The sequence below is a fragment of the Tursiops truncatus genome, chromosome 8 (assembly GCF_011762595.2).
Source record: "Tursiops truncatus isolate mTurTru1 chromosome 8, mTurTru1.mat.Y, whole genome shotgun sequence".
Classification (NCBI taxonomy): Eukaryota; Metazoa; Chordata; class Mammalia; order Artiodactyla; family Delphinidae; genus Tursiops; species Tursiops truncatus.
This window is the reverse complement of record NC_047041.1, coordinates 65,230,424-65,250,003: the sequence shown is the minus strand read 5'-3', so window position 1 is coordinate 65,250,003 and position 19,580 is coordinate 65,230,424. Positions and strand designations below refer to the sequence as shown.

At 40.6% G+C, this 19,580-nt stretch overlaps 1 protein-coding gene across 11 annotated transcripts in view; it reads right to left on the bottom strand.

Annotated features, from left to right (window-relative positions):
• The window catches only part of MICAL2 (microtubule associated monooxygenase, calponin and LIM domain containing 2), a 220,595-nt gene that overhangs the window by 11,948 nt on the left and 189,067 nt on the right, over positions 1-19,580 (bottom strand). For all 11 annotated transcript variants that reach the window (XM_073808631.1, XM_073808625.1, XM_073808626.1 and 8 more), the window contains one exon: positions 17,715-17,808. In XM_073808631.1, coding sequence (XP_073664732.1) covers positions 17,715-17,808 — 94 coding nt within the window. The remainder of the gene's footprint in view (positions 1-17,714; positions 17,809-19,580) is intronic.

Here is a 19,580-nt window from a genome sequence, read left to right as displayed (position 1 = left end):
GATAGGATAGAAGATGGTGGAGAGAGAGATCAGGAAGGCCTAAGGGGACATGGAGGGGAGGATGATGAGACCTTTGAGGGTATGAAAATCTACATATAATAGAGGCCCCTTAGCCATGCTAAGGCTCTTGTACTTAATGCTGTAGATACAAAGGGACACTGAAGGTGGTTGAGTAGGAGAATGATACCTGGAGTTTCATGCAGGAGGGATTAAAAGGGGGAGAGAGATAAATAAGATGTTGCAGAGCACCAAGTAGAGCTTCCTGTGCTTTATAGCTTGTTCCTACTAGCTATCTATTTTACGAATGGCAGTGTATGTATGTCCATCCTAATCTCCCAATTCGTCCCACCCTCCCCTTCCCCCTCTGTGTCCACATGTCCATTCTCTACCGTCTACGCCTCTATTCCTGCCCTGCAAATAGGTTCATCTGTACCACTTTTCTAAATTCCACATATATGTGTTAATATACTATATTTGTTTTTCTCTTTCTGGCTTACTTCACTCTGTATGACAGACTCTAGGTCCATCCACATCTCTACAAATGACCCAGTTTCATTCCTTTTTATGGCTGAGTAACATTCCATTGTATATATTTACCACATCTTCTTCATCCATTCATCTGTTGTTGGACATTTAGGTTGTTTCCATGTCCTGGCTATTGTAAATAGTGCTGCAATGAATATTGGGGTATATGTATTCTTTTGAATTATGGTTTTCTCAGGGTATATGCCCAGTAGTAGTATTGCTGGGTCATATGTTAGTTCTATTTTTAGTTTTTTAAGGAACCTCCATACTGTTCTCCATGGTGGCTGTATCAATTTACATTCCCACCAACAGTGCGAAAAGGTTCCCTTCTCTCCATACCCTCTCCAGCATTTATTGTGTGCAGATTTTTTGATGATGGCCATTCTGACTGGTGTGAGGTGATACCTCATTGTAGGTTTGATTTGCATTTCTCTAATAATTAGTGATGTTGAGCAGCTTTTCTTATGACTCTTGGCCATCTGTACATCTTCTTTGGAGAAATGTCTATTTAGGTCTTCTGCCCATTTTTAAATTGGGTTGTTTGTTTTTTTAATATTGAACTCCATGAGCCATTTGTATATTTTGGAGATTAGTTCTTTGTCTGTTGCTTCGTTTGCAAATATTTTCTCCCATTCTGAAGGTTGTCTTTTCATCTTGTTTATGGTTTCCTTTCCTGTGCAAAGTTTATTTCATTAGGTCCCATTTGTTCATTTTTGTTTTTATTTTCATTTTTCTAGGACGTGGGTCAAAAAAGATCTTGCTGTGGTTTATGTCAAAGAATGTTTTTCCTTGTTTTCCTCTAAGAGTTTTATAGTGTCCGGTCTTACATTTAGGTCTTTAATCCATTTTGAGTCTATTTTTGTGTATGGTGTTAGGGAGTGTTCTAATTTCATTCTTTTACATGTAGCCATCCAGTTTTCCCAGTACCACTTATTGAAGAGGCTGTCTTTTCTCCATTGTAAGTTCTTGCCTCCTTATAGATAGCCAGTGGGAATAAGCTATAAAGCACAGGAAGCTCAGCTTGGTGCTCTGTGATGATCTAGATGGGTAGGATGGTGGGGTGGGGTGGGAGGGAGGTCCAAGAGGGAGGGGATATATGTATACATATAGCTGATTCACTTCATTGTACAGCAGAAACTAACACAACATTGTAAAGCAATTATACTCCAATAAAAAAAAGAAAGAAAGAAGATGTTATTCTTTCTTAGGTTTCTTGAATGAATGACTGGATGGATGAATGGACTAACTTATAAACCTGTTGAGTACCACCATCTTCTGAGCATTGTTTGTGGTGCTGAGGGACAGGGATGAATAAGCACTGGTTCCAGCTGTTCAGGAAACTGGGAGCTTGCAGTCCAGTAGGAAAACCAACACTGCACAGGAAAATAGGATACAATGTGCCCCCTGCCATGCAACACAGGAGGGAAGCAATTCATCTTGTGTGGAGGAAGTGCGGAAACCTCAGAGAGGAGACAGTAGGTGAGCTCAGCTTAAGTGGATGAGAGAGGCAGGAGGAGGTGAAGAACAAGGCATTCCAGGGCATAGTTGCTGAATGAAAGAATGAAGTATATAGACTGGAGGTCATATATAACATAGAAATTAAGAGCCTATACTTTAAACTCAGGCTTGGGATCAAAATTCCATTCTCTGACCTATCACTGTGTGGGCTTAAGCTCTTAATAGCCTCCCTGAGCCTCAGTCTCCTCATTTGTTATAAAGATGCAGTGGAGGGCTTCCCTGGTGGCGCAGTGGTTGAGAGCCCGCCTGCCGATGCAGGGGACACGGGTTCGTGCCCCGGTCTGGGAAGATCCCACATGCCACGGAGCGGCTGGGCCCATGAGACATGGCCGCTGAGCCTGCACGTCCAGAGCCTGTGCTCCGCAACGGGAGAGGCCACAACAGTGAGAGGCCCGCGTACCGCAAAAAAAAAAAAAAAAAAAACTGCAGTGGGATCGCACACACAAAGACCTTAGCCCAGCCCTGCCACTTAGTTTAAGCTCAATAAATGGTAACAGTCATTATTCAAATCATATACATAATGGGAGAACACTTAGGGGTCATCTCTCCCAGTCATGGAGGCACATAGGAATTCCCTCTACCTCCCTCCCACCCCAGATTCTACTATAATTCTCCAAGGATGGTAGAATTCCCCGCTGTCCAAGAAGCCCACTGCAGGGCTGTGTACTCTTAAGTATTGAAAACTTCTTTCTTTTGATCTTTGACGGGTTGGCTGCAAGCCAGTGAGTCCAATTGTGCCCTCTCCAGGAAACTAGAGAACAGTAAGTCTACATTTTTATGAAAGACATTCAGATATTTGAAAGCAGGTCTCATGATACACTGAAGTGTTCTTATTTCGTCAGTACCTCCAGGTCATCTATCATTTTGTCATAAAAGAGCTACCCACTCTGTTTGCCCTCTAATTTCCCAGGACACATCTCAAGGAGAGTCCAGAATCAAACAACCCAGAGCGGAGAGACGCCCTTGCACCTTCACCCTGTGCCCTGGGATTGCAGAAGTCCTTTTAGCAGCAGTGTCTTCACCTGGTTCTTCCTAACTTGCAGTGGAATCTGGTCTTTCCACAGCAGGGGTGGTGAAGTCTGATGACTTTATGTTCTACTTGTGCAACTGATCTTTTTCTAGACCTAATTCAAGACTTTATGTGTGTCTTGTTAATGATCATCTTGTTTATTTTGTTCCATCAAGGGGAAATCTTTGGGATATTTTCTCCATCCGACACATTTCTCCTAGATTCGGGATTTCTGTGGAATCGATAAAAAAGGGCAGCCTGTACCTTTACGCTATATTGAAAAACAAAACGTCAGATAGGACTAGACCAAGAACAGAGCCATCTAGCCCATTAGAGACCTTTGGGTGAGCCTGTTCTATAAACTTTAAATGCATGGCACCCAACTGGTACCATCCAGTCCACATTTCTGTATCTTGTCCACTAGGCTCTTATAAGAAACTTTAATAACAAAATAATTTCCTGAAACCAAGCTTCACAAAGCCTGCTTTGTCCATTGGCATGCCAAACCTCACAACACCACCCAGAAAAGGAAATGACATTTGTTTTCCAAAGCTTCTAAGTAAACACCAGTGATTCCTTAGTAATCTCTAAATTTCTTTCTCAATATTCACAATTTCTTTAACAATCCTTTCTAGAATTTTGACAAGGATCAGGACTCATGTTTCTTTCTCATATGAAAGTAGAAAATGTACTCATCACTAGTTTTTTGGTCCAGGAACTCTTCCTGAGTCTTCAAAGACTGAGGTATATCTGCAACTTATTTCAACACCAGGGGGTTAACTCAGTCAATCAACAAATTCTGATTTAGTAAGGCCACATCAAAGACACTACTCTCTGTATGTACGTATCATCTTTCACCCGGGCTCAGAAACCTGAATTCATTGCTCTCCCATTTTTCTCACCTATCCAGATTCAATTTCCTCATCTAGATATTTGCTTAACGTTTCTAGATTGAGGACCATTTTCCTTGATTAAGAAAACAAAAGCGGAGAGTAGAAAACCCTGCCTCTCCCCAATCATGTAATATTACACCATCTGCTTCAGTGCTGGGTCTATCCTTGCCTTGTTTTTAATCCAAAAGAAACAGCACTGTTTTGCCGTCTTTAGAGTATTTTTTGTTGTTGCTTTTCAGACTCAGCCTCTTTGCTACATTATACCTACAGGTTCAAGCCAGACTTTTATCCTGCCTTGCATGTCCCTTCTTCAATCTTTCTTGTGTGTCCTTCTAAAATCTGGTCACTCAGAGAGTTCCCTGTGCAGCCTCATTGATTTGTATTGATGCTGTACTCAACAAACACAGGTTGAACTGAATCAATCAATTTAATTTACTTTTTTGAGTGGAATAATTTTCAACTTTATAGCCTACAGTTTATTTTTTAGACTCTTCCTTTCCTCAGTAGTCAAAATCACTTTTGGGGATCTCTGAACATGGAATCAAGTGCAGATTTCTAGGGAATCTGCTTTCCCAAAGCATTGGATGCAGGCAGCTTGTGCCTCTCCCAGGCTTGCCTTGCTCTCAACCTCAGCAATGTACTGAGATTTCCATCACCTCACTGCTACCCACCAGAGAGCTTCCTTGCAGGTCCTACTGAAGTCTCAAGCAGCATTGCCCCTCACCGCAGATGCAGTAGAGTGTAGTGGCAGTGGGCATGGGCTTTGAGATCGATCAGACCTTCTCTCCCACTTACAAATGTGTGACCTTGATCAAGTAACCTCACATCTCTCTGCCTCAGTCTCCTCTCTTGAAAAATGGGGGTGATCATAGTCGCTGCCTCCTAAATCGGTTATGAAGATTAAGTGAGATGATGCGTGCAAAATGCTGAGCATGGTGCCTGGTACATAGTAAACATTCAATAAACTGTACCATTGTCATTACCACACTGTTGTTTCTTCCAGTGTCAAGTTCTATAGTTCCATGTGGAGTATTTGCTGTATATCTTTAAACCTCAACTAGACTGTAATCTCCGACTTGGTTACATATGGCTAAACTTTATCTGGTAACTTCACTTGAGATTAATAAAAGCTCTTAAATAATTATATATATTTTTTGTCTCCATGTAAACGGAAGGGTCACATGGCTGGCTGGATCATCAGCACTTGCTTGGGAAGAAGACTAGAGACTCTGTGCCTACACAGACTGTGTACTCAACCATGTCTCCAGCTGGTCCCATGGCTGCTGGTGAGCTGCAAGCCCTTCCAGGGCAGGGATGTGACTGCTACATCTGGGAACCAGGATGCAGCTAGAATGGCACGGCCAGAAGCGAGCAGCCTCTGGCTGTGAACAGAATAGCCCAGTTACCTAACCCTCGCTGCCACCCCTGCTTGTGACCACAGTCGACTGGTTCTTTCTTTGCTCCTGTGCCCTCACATCATGTTCTTTCCTAGGCAAAATGCAAGGATTCCACTTGCTTAAGTGAAATAAAGTAGTCAAAACTCAACACAAAACAACTTGTTACGGCTTCCCTGGTGGCGCAGTGGTTGGGAGTCCGCCTGCTGATGCAGGGGACACGGGTTCGTGCCCCGGTCCGCAAAGATCCCACATGCCGCGGAGCGGCTGGGCCTGTGAGCCATGGCCGCTGAGCCTGTGTGTCCGGAGCCTGTGCTCCGCAACGGAAGAGGCCACAACAGTGAGAGGCCCACATACCGCAAACAAACAAACAAACAAACAAAAAACTTGTTATTAATGGAGTCATGTAAATCAACCCACTTGTCCCTAAGTGAACTCTCAAAAAAGCAAAGCAAACGTTGTCACTCCCTACTGAAATTCTTCTATAACCCCCATAATCAAGTTCAAATCACCTAGCCTGACAGCACTTAGTCCCTGCTTACATTAGAGGGAATGGCACTTAATGGTCCATAACTTTGTTCTCAATGGCCAATAACAGACTAAATGAACAATCCGTTCTTTAAAGTCGTGGCTTTTTAACCATTTCCTTTTGTCGGTAACGCTGAATGCTTCTCTGATTGTGTATTGGTGTGTTGTTTTTCCATGTTGGGTCTTGTGTTGCTCTCTGGTTCACAACTATCTAATTCTTTAGACATGATTTCCTGCCCCCTTAGAATCTATGAGAAGTCCTAATTTGGTTTTTGCTGCAATTCTCTCAATGCCCTCAACACCCTCAGTGATGTTCTGGAGCATGAATCGGCAGTAGAGTGATTACAGCCAGGATCCTCAGTAGCAGTGTGCAAGCATCTCCCTCAGACTGGCTGGGTTTCAGCCCCTGCCTCTTGTTCTCTGGCCTCTGGTCGGCTCTTAGATCCTGTGCTCATCCACGGGCCTATTTCCTTTAAATCTCTAACCAGGCCTTCTGTACCCAGTGCTCTGGGTATGTTGACTTCCCACAGGCTCCTTACACATGATGGTGATAATTTAGAAAGCTGCACTGGGGGTCTGGCCTGATTCAGTCTTGGCAAAGCCAGGATGCTGGAAGGTAGCTCATGACCCCATTCTGGGAGCCAGAGGCTGCAGCTGAAAAACAAAAATTCTAGTCCTCCCTTTATTAAACAGCTTTTTGTTTTGTTTTGCTTTTAGCTACATATCTATTCATCATAAAGTTTTTCTTGCTTTGAATTTTATTGAAATGATAGCATACTATATGTGGTCTCTGCAACTTGCTCGTTTTAAATCCTTTCTATATGTTTCTAAAATGCCTCTATGCTGCTTATTCATTTTCACTGCTGTATATGTAATATTCAGTTGTGTGTGCCACAGTTAACTGTTCTACAATTTATCCATTTTCCTGTTAATGGATATCTAGGTTGTTCTTAGCGGTTTGCTACTATGAATGATGCTGCTATGAACATTCTTGTATATGTCTTCTGATCCTTGTGGGCAAGAGTTTCTCTGGAATATATACTTAGGAATGAAATTCTTGAGCAGTAGGTATGCGAACGTTCAGCTTTACAGCATAAAGCCAAATTGTTTTCCAAAGCGTTGTGGCTGTTTACACTCCCACGAACATTGAATAAGAGCTCCCTTTGTTCCTCACCCTTGCCAAATACTTAGTATTAGATTTTATAAGTTTTGGTAATTTAATGGTTTAAAATAGTTTCTCACTGTAGTCTTAATTTGCATTTTCCTAATTACTAATGAGTATTCTTCTGTGAAATGTATATTTATGCCATTTGTCTATTTTTATATGGAGTTATTTGCCTGTCTCATTGATCTTTAAGAATTCTTTACATATTCTGGAATACTGAAAATTTGTTATATTTGTTGCAAATATATTTTCCAAATTAGTGGCTTTTCTTTTTTGGTTATATTTGTTGCGAATGTATTTTCCAAATTAGTGGCTTATCTTTTCCTTTCCTTTATGGGGTCTATAGACTACCAAATTGAGGTCAAAAAGATTCTTAACTTTTCAAGTGCCATTTTCATATTAAAGTCTTTAATTTTTTTTTTTTTTTTTTTGCGGTATGCAGGCCTCTCACTGCTGTGGCCTCTTCCGTTGAGGAGCACAGGCTCTGGACGCGCAGGCTCAGCGGCCATGGCTCACGGGCCCAGCCGCTCCGCGGCATGTGGGATCTTCCCAGACCAGGGTACGAACTCGTGTCCCCTGCATCGGCAGGCGGACTCTCAACCACTGCGCCACCAGGGAAGTCAAGTATTTAATTTTTATGACATTGATTACATTTGTTGCAAATATATTTTCCAAATTATATGGTTAAAGATAAGGTTCAATTTTATTTCTTTCCTATATGGAAAACCAGTTGTCCCAGAATCACTTACTTTCTGTGAACTGCAGTGATACTGCTGGCTTATATCAAGTTTTCATATATGTAAGATTATGTTTGGGTTTTTGTTTGTTTGTTTTTTAACGTTTTGGCCACGCCATGCAGCATGCTGGACCTTACTTCCCTGACCAGGGATCGAACCCGTGCCCCCTGCAGTGGAAGTGTGGAGTCCCAACCACTGGACCACAAGGGGAGTCTCATGTTTGGGTGTTTTGGTGGCTTTCAGTAAAGTATTAAAGTTGGCTCCATAAAGGTTGTGCACATTTTTTTTGTTAGATTTATTCCTAGGTACCTCCTGTTTTTATGCTAATGTAAGCAATATCTTCTTTGTTATGTCATTTTTTAGAAACCAATGCTGAGATATGGAAATGCAATTGATTTTTCTACTTTGATCTTATTTCCAATTACATGATATAGGCTCTTATTATTTAAAAAAATTATCTGTACATTCCTTTGGGTTTCCATGTGGTTAATTCTATCATCTGGAAATGACAAAAGTTTGTTTCTTCCTTTCCAAACCTTGTGCCATTTTATCCTTGTCTTACTGTACTGGGTAGGGTCTCCTGTGCAATATTGAATAGAAGAGGTGATGGCAGGCATCCTCTTTTTTCACAGATTTTAAAAGAAATGCTTCTGATGTTTTACCATTAAACAATGGTATTTGCTACAGGGTTTTGGAAGATATCCTTCAAATTAAGAAAGTTCTGACCCAGCAATTTTACTTCTGGGTATTTATCCTAAGAACACAAAAACACCAAATTGAAAAGATATATGCAGCCTTATGTTCATTGCCGCATTATCTACAATAGACAAGATATGGAAACAACCTAAGTGTCCACTAATAGATGAATGCATAAAGAAAATGTGGTATATGTACACAATGGAATATTACTTGGCCAAAAGAAGAATGAAATCCTGCTGTTTGTGACAACACGGATAGACCTTGAAGGTATTATGCTAAGTGAAATAAGATCACACAGAGAAGGATAAACACCATATGATTTCACTCATATGTGGAATTAAAAAAAAAAAGAACAAACAAAATAAAACAAAAACAAGGTCATAGATACAGAGATCAGAGTAGCGTTTTCTGAGAGGAAGGGGTTAGGGGGTGGGTGAAATGGGTGAAGGGAATCAACTGTATGGTGATGGGTGGTAACTAGACTTGTGGTGGTAACAACTCTATAGTGTATACAGATATCAAATATAATGCTGTACACCAAAATTTATATAATAAAAAAAAATTAAGCTTCAAGAAGGTAAAATAAAAAGTTCTTTTCTTGGTAAGAGTTTTTATCCTAAATGAGTATTGAATTTTGTCAAATGATATTTTCTTCTTCTATTGAAAAGCCCATGTGGTTTTCCCTTTTAGTTTGTTAACATGATGATTGTTAAGTCACCCTTAGATTGCCAAATTTTAAAATTAATTGGATTAAATGTTCATTATATTCTTTTATCTTTTTGAATCTTTGTTATATCTGTGGTTGTGTCTGCCCTTTTCATTCCTAATTTATTTCTTCTCTCTTACTTTAAAAAACCAATTTAAGAGGATAGGCTTTAGTCTTTTATTAACTTTTCCAGTGAACCAACATTTGGCTTGCTTGATCCTCTCTGTTTTATCTTTATTCTCTATTTTATTTATATCTGCTCATATATTTATTATTTTCTTTCTTTAGGTTTATTTTGTTTTTCATTTTCTAAATGAAGTTGGACACTAAGCTCATTAATTTTAAGCCTTTCTTCTTTCCTAATAACAGTATTTAAGGAGATACCTCTAAGGACCATTTTCATTGCATCTCATGAGTTTTGATCTATGGTTTTCCTTTTCATATTTAGTACATTTTAAATTTCCAAGCATTTTTTAAAATATCAATTTGATGTTTTTTTGATCCATGAGAAATGTATATTTTTACTTTCCAAATGCATGTTTTTAAAAAATACATTTTGGTTACTGATTTCTAAGTTAATTACATTGTAGTATAGAATGTGGCCTGTATAATATGGCTTCTCTGAGATTTACTTTATGAACTAATATGGTCAAGTTTTGTAAATCATCATGTAAACTTGAAAAAAATATACATTCTCTAATTTGGGGGTGCATGTCCATTAAATTAAAGTTATTAAGTGCAATGTTCAAATTTATAGTAATGTTTTGTTTGACTCTCATTAATTGAGAGATGTACTAAAATCTCCTGCCATGATAGTAGATATTTCTCCCTGACGTTTTATCATTTTTTTGTTTTATGTATTTTGAGCCTATTACAGTTAATACATACAACATTTAAAACTGTCATATCCTCTTGGTGAGCTGATCATTTTAAAATTATGTAGTGACCCTGTTTATTGCTAATCATGATTTTGGTATTAAAGGTATCTGCTTTTAATTACCCTAGCTTTATTTAGCTAGTATATACTTGCCAATTTTTTTTTTTACTTTAAACCTTGTATTTAGTTATGTTTTATATGTGCCTGCTAAATAGCATATAATTGGGTATTGTTTGTTAACTTTCACTACTATTATTGAGATATTTAGATTTGTTTCTACCATTTTTCTTTGTGCTTTTTATCTTTTTTAAAATGCTTTTAAACTTCTATTTAGAATTGAGTGGGGGGTTTTGTTTGGTTGATTATTTTTTCTTATTTTTTCTCCCTTTGTTTTCCCTAGCTGATTTTTTTTTTTTTTTTTTTTTGCAGTACACGGGCCTCTCACTGTTGTGGCCTCTCCCATTGCGGAGCACAGGCTCCAGATGCGCAGGCTCAGTGGCCATGGCTCACAGGCCCAGCCGCTCTGCGGCATGTGGGATCCTCCCAGACCGGGGCACAAACCCATGTCCCCTGCATCGGCAGGTGGACTCTCAACCACTGTGCCACCAGGGAAGCCCTCCCTAGCTGATTTGAAGTTATACATTTTTTTTCTATTCTTTTCATAATTACACTTAAATTTTAAATAGGTAATTTTTAATACCCTAACAAAGTCAACTTAATCAGTATTTTAGACTCCTTTTAGACAACATAAGGACCCTGGAACACTTCACTTCTAATCATTCAACTCCCAACTTATGTCCATTTTAGTCTGGTATTTTAGTTCTATCTTTGAAAAAAAATCCATATTATTTTATACTGACAATGTTTATTTGTTTTACTTACATGTCTATTATTTTTTGCATTCACCATTTCTTCTTGACTATTTCAGATTGTCCTCCTACGTTTATCTATTTTTTTCCCTTTAAGCATATTTGCTAGAATTTTGTTTGTAGATAGTTAAATTTTTTTTTTAAACTGAATGTTTCTTTATTGTGCACTTGCTCTCTAAATGTAGTTTTTCTGGGTGTACTGTTCTAGCTTGAAGGGTTTTTTTTTTTCAGCCTTTTGAAATTATTATTCCACTGTCTTCTAACATCCATTATTGCTGTTAAGAGAGCTGTTAGTAAAAATTTTGTTCCTTTTTTAAGTGAATTATTTTTTCTCTTTATCCATTTTAATATCTGTCTTTGGTATCCTACATTTTCACATCATTGTGCCTAGGTAAGTGTGGATTATTTTAAATTTATCCTGATTTCTCTATCTTGGGCTCCATGTATCTGTAGATTTATGCCTTTCATCCACTTTGGAAAAAATAAAGCTAGCACTTATAAACCATGGATTTGGTGCCAGACCCTGTTCTAAATGCTTTGCTCAGTACCTCAACCATTATCTCAACCATTATCTCTTCAAATAATACTCAACCTTAATTTTCTCTATTCTCTCCTTCTGAGACTTCAATTAAACATACACCAGACCTTCTCATTCTATCCTCTATGTCTATAAGCTACTCTTTCCTTCTTTCCATCTCCTTCTATTCATGTGCTACTTTACGGTTGATTTCTTGAGATACATTGTCCAATTCACTAATTCTCTCTTCTGCTGTGTCTAAGCTACTGTTTAGTGTATTTGCTGAAGTTTTAGCTTCAATGAATATAGTTTTCAGTTCTAAACTCTCTATTTATTTGATTATTATTTAAAATAAATCTCCGATCATTAGTTTTTATTTGAAAAAATTTAAATCTAAAGGATTAAGCATTATATTTAGTTGTTTCTTTAGTCTCTTTTCATCTAGAACAGTTCCCTAGATTCCTCCTTCCCTTTTTTTTAAATGACATTGACTTTTCTCACTTATTTTGCAGATTGTCTCTCAATTTGAATTTGCCTGATTGTATTTTTATGGTTAAATTCAAGGTAAGCGTTTCTGGCTAAGGTGCTGCATAAGTGAACATGTATCTTTCTTAGTACATCACAGCAGGAAGCTCATGATGTTAGTTTGATTATGGTTATGATTGGTTAAGGTTAAGGTGGTGTTGCCTGTTCACTTTTATTTTTCTGCTTGCTAATTTTTGTATGTAATCTTCTATTTCTTTAAATGTTTCCCACAGAGACATAGTGTATTCTGTATTTGATAATTATAGTTGAAGTTCTTGGCCATTTAAATTTGTTGATTTTGCTTGAACCTCATTCTTAGTGGCTCACTTCCTTGTGTTTTGGGTGATTTTTAAAATTATTATTATAAGCTCATGGTTTACTGAACTTAATCTGTCTGAATCCTGAGAGCCTAAACTGAGGCATGGTTTCTTCCATATAGAATCTATAATTGGTTTTGGAGTGCTAGAGACCTGGCTTAATATGGGAATCTCAAGGTTAGCTCCCCTACTTTTTGTTAGACCCAAGGCAGCACTGGATTTCTGTTTTTGTGTTTGCTTCCCTCCTGGAACATGTAGGCTTCAGCATACCTTCTTTTCTCTCTCTTTTTTTGGCCCTGAGAGATTTCTCTCACTTACTTAAGAGCCTAGCAATGTTTTCAAAAGTATCTTGTTGCAGTGAATGGGCTTTTATAGTATTTAGTCCACCATTCCACTGCTCCACACTTCTTAGGAATCACATTCTGTAACCTTGGATGAGACGGCCAGTTGGGTTGGGTATTTAGTTTAAAATATTTTTTTCAGGTAAAATTATTACGAAAGTGTTTTTTAAAACCGAGGGTTACAAAATTAATTTTATGGGTCACAACAAGCACTAAAAATGAGACAGAATAGAAAGTAGTAGTCTTTTATATGTAGCAAAATTCAATATTATCTCTTGAAACATTTTATTCAATTATATATTTATATGTACTAACTTGTGATATAAAACATATTTCTTGCTGCTGTCATGGGAATTTTTTTGTGTAAAGCAATTGTCTAGGGCACACAGCTTTGAAGCCTCAATGACCCTAGAATCCATGCAATGGAGAGAGGACCCAAGGCTTCTTCAGGAAGAGAATCTTAGTCTCGCCCTCACTGGGCCCATCTCTGTTATAAGGCCACTGCTCGACCAGGTGGCTACTGAGGCTAAAAACAGAGGTAAATACATAATAAATGGATTATTGACATTTGTTGAGTGAGGTCATCTGACATAAACCTTGAGCATCCCTGCATGTCTTTGCTGAGTGTGCCAAATAGCGAGGCCTAACCATCCTGTGTCCCTGAGCCACTCCTGCAGCCAGCCAAGTAGACTACTTGCTTCCTGGGAGAGGGGGCTGGCTTATTTACTGCTTGCCATAAAAGCTGCTGAGTTCCCCTACTCTGGCACAATCGACTGTGTGCACAGCTGTCATCAGGGCCTACCAGGCTACACCCTGGCACTTAGATACAGGGCAACCTGTACCACACTGCTGCTCCTGCTGTTTGCTGTGTTGTGAGTAAAAACTCCCTTGCTCTGATGCACTGAATATCACTGTTTACTTTCAGCACATAGAGTGTAGCAAATCCATCCAAATTCCTTGGTTGCTTAGCTACCAACTTCAGAGTCTTTGTCTACGAATGGCATCAGGATTCAAACTCAGGAGTGTCTGATTCTAATATCTGTGTTATTTTCAGGGCACCTTGTTGCTTTATTATCCAGGAAATTATTTTTTCTTCTGTTCCTCAGCAGCAGTCAAGATAAAAACCACAGAGTGTAAGCCAAACTACTTCCCTCTTCCTGCCTAGTTCATTGCAATTTCTTTTGTCATAATGTGTGCTCCTGCTGCCACCTGCTGGCAGCCTCAGACACCCTGCTATTTCTTTGTAAACCCCTTATCTGTGTGAAGGAAAAGCCATCGGGCTCTAAAACAAAAAAGCAAGAAGCTCAATGCAGGGATGCAGGCAGTCAACTGGTAAACCATCCTCAAAGTTGGTAAAGCTGTAAGGGAGGAATATTCCGTTACATTCCCCTGGGGACTAATCTGTTCTCCCTCAAAGCTGATCTCAGTTTTCACCAGATTTTACCTGTCTCCAGGTATTGAAAGCAAGCACAGATTCCGTTATCTACTAAATTTGAATGGTGGTCTCTTGCTAAACTGTGGTGTTCCATCGCACATAACACTGACCACTACACTGACAACCAACAAAACTAGAAGGTAACCAAGAAGAGTCTAAGTGGCTGCAAAGCTCGACTTGACCTCTTCATAGACGGTGAGGCTCAGAGCAATCAGGCCGCTGCATATCATGGTCCTTTACTCTGGGCAGCTAGGACCACCAGGAGAATCCATTTCCTTTGTCAAGGACATCCATCTCTCTCTCACACACACACATACACACACACACACACACACACACACACACACACACACACACCCCCTACAGAACATAATGACTTGTCATCTGGGATGGGTTGTTGGACTTTTGTTTTTCTTTGTTTCCCTTGCCTTGACAAAACGGGGAAAAACCCTTCCTGGGGGTGAGAGAGCTTATTTCTGACTGTTGGAAAAAGAGAAAGCAGGAATTGTTGTCACGACAATTGGGAGCTCATCAAAGCCTCATTTTGCTCATCAGCCATCACTGCCCTCCGTCCTGCACCCCCGCGTGTTCCTCTAATTCAATGCTCGCCTAATGAATAACTCCTAGGAACAAAAGACCCTTTCAGGCTGGCGCACATCATTATCAGAGGAGACTTGTATAACTGTCGCAGACGACTCACGTTTTCAGGCCTGTCTCTAAATCTGGTTATTCACAACCTTTATAGTTCAATATTATTGCCTAACTGTGATCATTTTCTAATTATCCTAATAATACTTATTAAATAATTCCCATTAAATCACTTGAACCAGAGCAGCCCAGGCCAGCTCAAATACAACTTAACCTAATAAGCATCGGTCATTCATTAAGCACCAGGGCAAGCTCTTAAAGGGGCTGAGTAGGATATTAAACCGCAAAGGAATATTATTATTGCACAAATGTTATTACAAGTTCGAGTGTATTAATTTCAATGCCTGGTTTGCAAATCTTCTGTTTGGTTTCCTTTGGGGCCGCCCTCTGTGACTTGACTCTTTCAGTCTCCTGCCCCTTGTTAATCTGCATCTGTCACCCACATAAGGACAATCAAGGAGAAAAAGGCCCATAAACTTAACAGGGGAATTACATTACCAAGGATATAGAGGGAATGAACAGAATCCATCTTCTGGCCAGGCAAATACACCTTTGAAAACACCATAAGCTGGCCGAGTTTCTTTAGCTGATAACTGCAAATAGCCTTTTTTTATACTGAGGGTGAGGGAGATTTTCAGAAGCTTTAAAAATTTGGTTTCCAGACTTTAAATTTCAAGCAATAAACATCAGAGAGTCAATTCTTTAAAAAGTGTGAATGGATATTTAACATTTTGTAAAATAGTACCAGTAGCCGTTTATTAAATGCCTACAGTGTGGTAGGCACTCTTGGGAGACTCTTGGTCCACCAATACACTTAATTCTCAAAATGACCTGGTAATGTGAGGATTAGGAGCTCCATTTTTCACATAAGGAATCTGGGAGCAGAGAGGTTAAGGGATTCTCCCAAAACCACACAGCCTAAATGCAGTGGAACAGAATTTGAACACAGGGCTCCTTGACGCTTACAATTTTACTAACCCTACCATGCCATACTGCCTCCCCAGCAAAATGAAACATGTCCTAGCTTTGCTGGTTTATCCTTTTCACTTCTAAGGCTCTCACTGAAGTCAGCGGACTCCTAAAGACAAGTGCCAAGCCTTCTTGATTGGGAATATGACCAAACATTTCATTGTGTTGAAAGCCCTGACAATGGCTGTACAGGTAGGCAGGGACTCCAAGCAGTGAGAAACAGCTACCACTTTTGTTAAGAACCCTACTTCTGATGGGTGGATTTGGGTTCTCTTTGCAAGGAAATACACCGAGTATTGTAAGAAAAGGAACAAATATTTATTAACATTCTCTCCCATGCCAGGCACTGTGCTAGGGCTCCCACATACATTGTTTTAGCCAATCCTCACCACAAATCCAAGGAACAAGTATAATTATCACTCCCACTTCAGAAACACAGAAGCTGAGGCACAGAGGGGTAAAGTCAGACTCCGATGTTTCCAGAGAGACAACAACTACACAGCTACAGAAGCTGAAACCACAGGGCCTCTCACGTGGACCGGCCCTTGCAGGGCTCTGGGAGCTGCCCCACAGGTTTGCCTGCATGACTTTGTATGAGCTTCGGGCCTCACAAAATCTGGGTCTGCCCCTGCTGTTACCATTATTCTCGAATAACTGAACTTTTAAGAGAACTGAAGCCCTAACCTTTCCCTATGTTGTTTACGTGACCACACACAGAGATATGTGTTTTCAGGGTCTGCTTTCTCACATTTTATATACCAAATACAAAAGGCTAAAGATATCACATCAGAAATTAAAGAGACAATACCCCCAATATAAACACATATATATATATCACTGAATCTCTTTGCTGTATACCTGAAACTAACACAATATTGTAAATCAACTGGGCTTCAATTTTATAAAAGAGACAATACCCCCCATTGACCCCAATTCACTAGCAACATCACTGCTGGATGGTTTCCACAAACACATAGATTTCTTTCAGTTTCATTCCTCACTCAAAACTCTCTGCTGGTTCCTTATTCGTTATGGCATTTCACGTCTTTTTACTTTTGGTCTTTGCAGGTGCTCTTCCCTCTGCCAGAATGGTCTCCTCACCTCCCTGGTAACCTCCTGTTCCTTCTCCAGTTCTTGTCTTAACAGATCACCCCCTCCAGGTGATTAGCCTGACCACCCCCCTTCCCCATCGAGATCAGTTAGGAACCTCGTGATTCCGTCCTCATTCCACCCTAATGCTTGTTCCCATCACAGCCCTCGTCCCCCTGTGTTGTGGTTTATTCACATGTCTGTGTCCCTCAATGGACCATAAACTTCTCAAAGGCAGGAAATGTCATACTTATCGTTAGAGACCTACTGTCTTAATGTCCAATACAAAGCAGACCTTCACCAGATGAATTCTGTTTGCATCTAAGAATCTGAAGCTACCAGTAGAACAGTTATTATTTATTGCTTTGCCTTGTGCCAGGTAATGTGCTAATTTAATTTCATCATATATATATTTCATCATGTATATATGTATCTCCTTTAATCGTTATTTCAGCTCTACAAGATAGGAAACCACTATTATCCACATTTTAGAGGAGAAAACGAAAGTTCATAAAGGTTTAGAACGTGACTGGCCCAAGGCCCTACAGCTGATAAAGGGAGCTACAGGTGGTAAAGGGAGAAACCAAGACTTTGACTCCAAGTCCAGGCTTTGAATCACTACCAACATTGCTTGAACACCCAACTGTTTCTCCTGAATTTTTCTTAATCCCTGAATTGCAAAGAACATTCACACTAGCAGAAGAGAGACTGGACAGACCAGAAATCCAAGGCCCACAGGCTGACTGATGCCCTGGGAATTTCAAACTGGACAACCAGTTTGATTTTGAAAGTGGGAAGCAGTTGTGGATTGAGCACCGCAGGTCCGTGTTGACAGTTCCACAGTGGGTGACAAGGTCTCACTGTTTTGCCCAGATGGTTAGACCAGCACTGTTTTCAGACCAGAGACACGGGCCCGAGCCCGCTTCTCCAGATCCGCCCGCAGGGATGCCTACCTGCTTCTCCTCTCAGCGCCTTCTCTAGCCTCACGCCCTGGATCTCGGAAGCCCTCTGCCACTCCTCCACCTCTTCCAGCTGCCTCTGGATGGCCTGCAATGCCAGGATCATACGTCACGCAGGTACTTTCAACGTGCAGAGTCATGCAAGGGCGCCAATTCTGCCACCTACTTTCCAAGAGGAAGAAGCCCTTTCCCTCGTGATGCCACCTCCTCAATTAACTGGGTAAGAACCCATGAATTCCCAAAATAACTAGAACTTGACATTTCCTTTCTTTAAGTATGAAAACATAAAGCAAGGAGTCTGTGTGTAAGCTCAATTTGCCCCCAAGGAGACATGAAAACACTCCCCTTTGACCAGGCCAGTCACACAGACACGCTCTCAGGCAGAGGCTGCTGCACTGGGTGGGTGGTCCTCGTAGTTCCTGGACCCCTCGGAGCCTCGGCCTCTGACCATGGTGATGGCATAGCCATCAGAGCTACAGTCCCTACCCAGAGTAGGACAGGGTCTCCAGGGGCAAACACAGGGCACGTTTCTTCTCCCAGGAAGAACCAGCAGACACCTCCCAAGAAGCTGTTCTGGAGCAGCAGACGCGGGCCAGCTCCTGGGGCTCTGGGTGTCCCTCTCCTGGTTTGTCCTGCTCTTGTCCTCAACTACAAATCGGCAACCTATTCTTTCACTGCACCACGGGGGCTCTTTATTGTCTGTGGAAGTGCACTGTGGCTTATTACTAGCAGTTTATTAAGACGAGACAGAAATGTTTATCCCATTCAGGCACCCCCTCCATAACCTTAACCTAACCATCAGGGCACCTAGCAAGGCTTGGGATCATGACTGCGTTTGCCTTTACATGTTTATTTTCCCTACCAGCTATTTCTCGCTTGTATATTAGGAAGGAAAATGAAGGGGAAACCTTTCCTCTGTACATTCTGTTCATCCCCGCCCACTTTCTCTGCTTTCAAACACACGCTGCCAAAAGGCACATCTCTTGACAGAACAGACTTTGCACCTGGCAGACCAGGTGTGTTCAAGGAAGTGGCAGCTGTCTGGGCAGGTAGAATGTGTGTGTTCTTCCTTTCCTACCTTCCTCTAGCTCTGTCTCACACCTCTTCCTCCTTAACTCCACATCCTTCTAAGTCTCCCCTGGATTCAAAGTACAATCGCTGAGGCATCTGCAACCCGTGAAGAGGCCCAAGCAAGGGTAGCAGTGGGGAGGGGTGGGGACGGAGCAGCCACCTGGCTTCTTGTCTCAGCTGAGAGTGTTTAAGCCCCAAACATAAAATCTGAAATAGATGGGAATTCTATCTAAAACTACTTGTAATTTTATGCCCTCTTCCTCTCTGTCTCTCTTTTAAAGACAATTATATCTTTATAGATCTGTCTCTTGCTGGCACTGTGTAGAATTGCTAAAGGAAGGGAAACATTTAAATGACTTTATTACTGATTACTTTGCAATTATGGCTCTATAATTGTTATGGACTGAGTAGTGCCCCCCCCACCCCGCCAAATTCATATGTTGATGTCCTAATCCCTAAAGAGACTGTGTTTGGAGATAGGGCCCTTAAGGAGGTAAATAAGGTTAAGTGAGGTCATACCAGTGGGCCCTAATCCAACAGGACTAGTGTCCTTATAAGAAAAGGAAAAGATGCCAAAATTCTCTCTCTTTCTCTGAAGGCACACAGAAAAAAAGGTCACGTGAAGACACAGCAAGAAGGCAGCTGTCTACAAGCCAGGAAGAGAGTCCTTACCAGAAACCAATCCTGCAGGCACCTTGATCTTGGACTTCCAGCCTCCAGGACTGTGAGAGAATAAATTTCTGTGGTTTAAGCCACACAGTCTGTGGTATGTCATTATGGCAGCTCAAG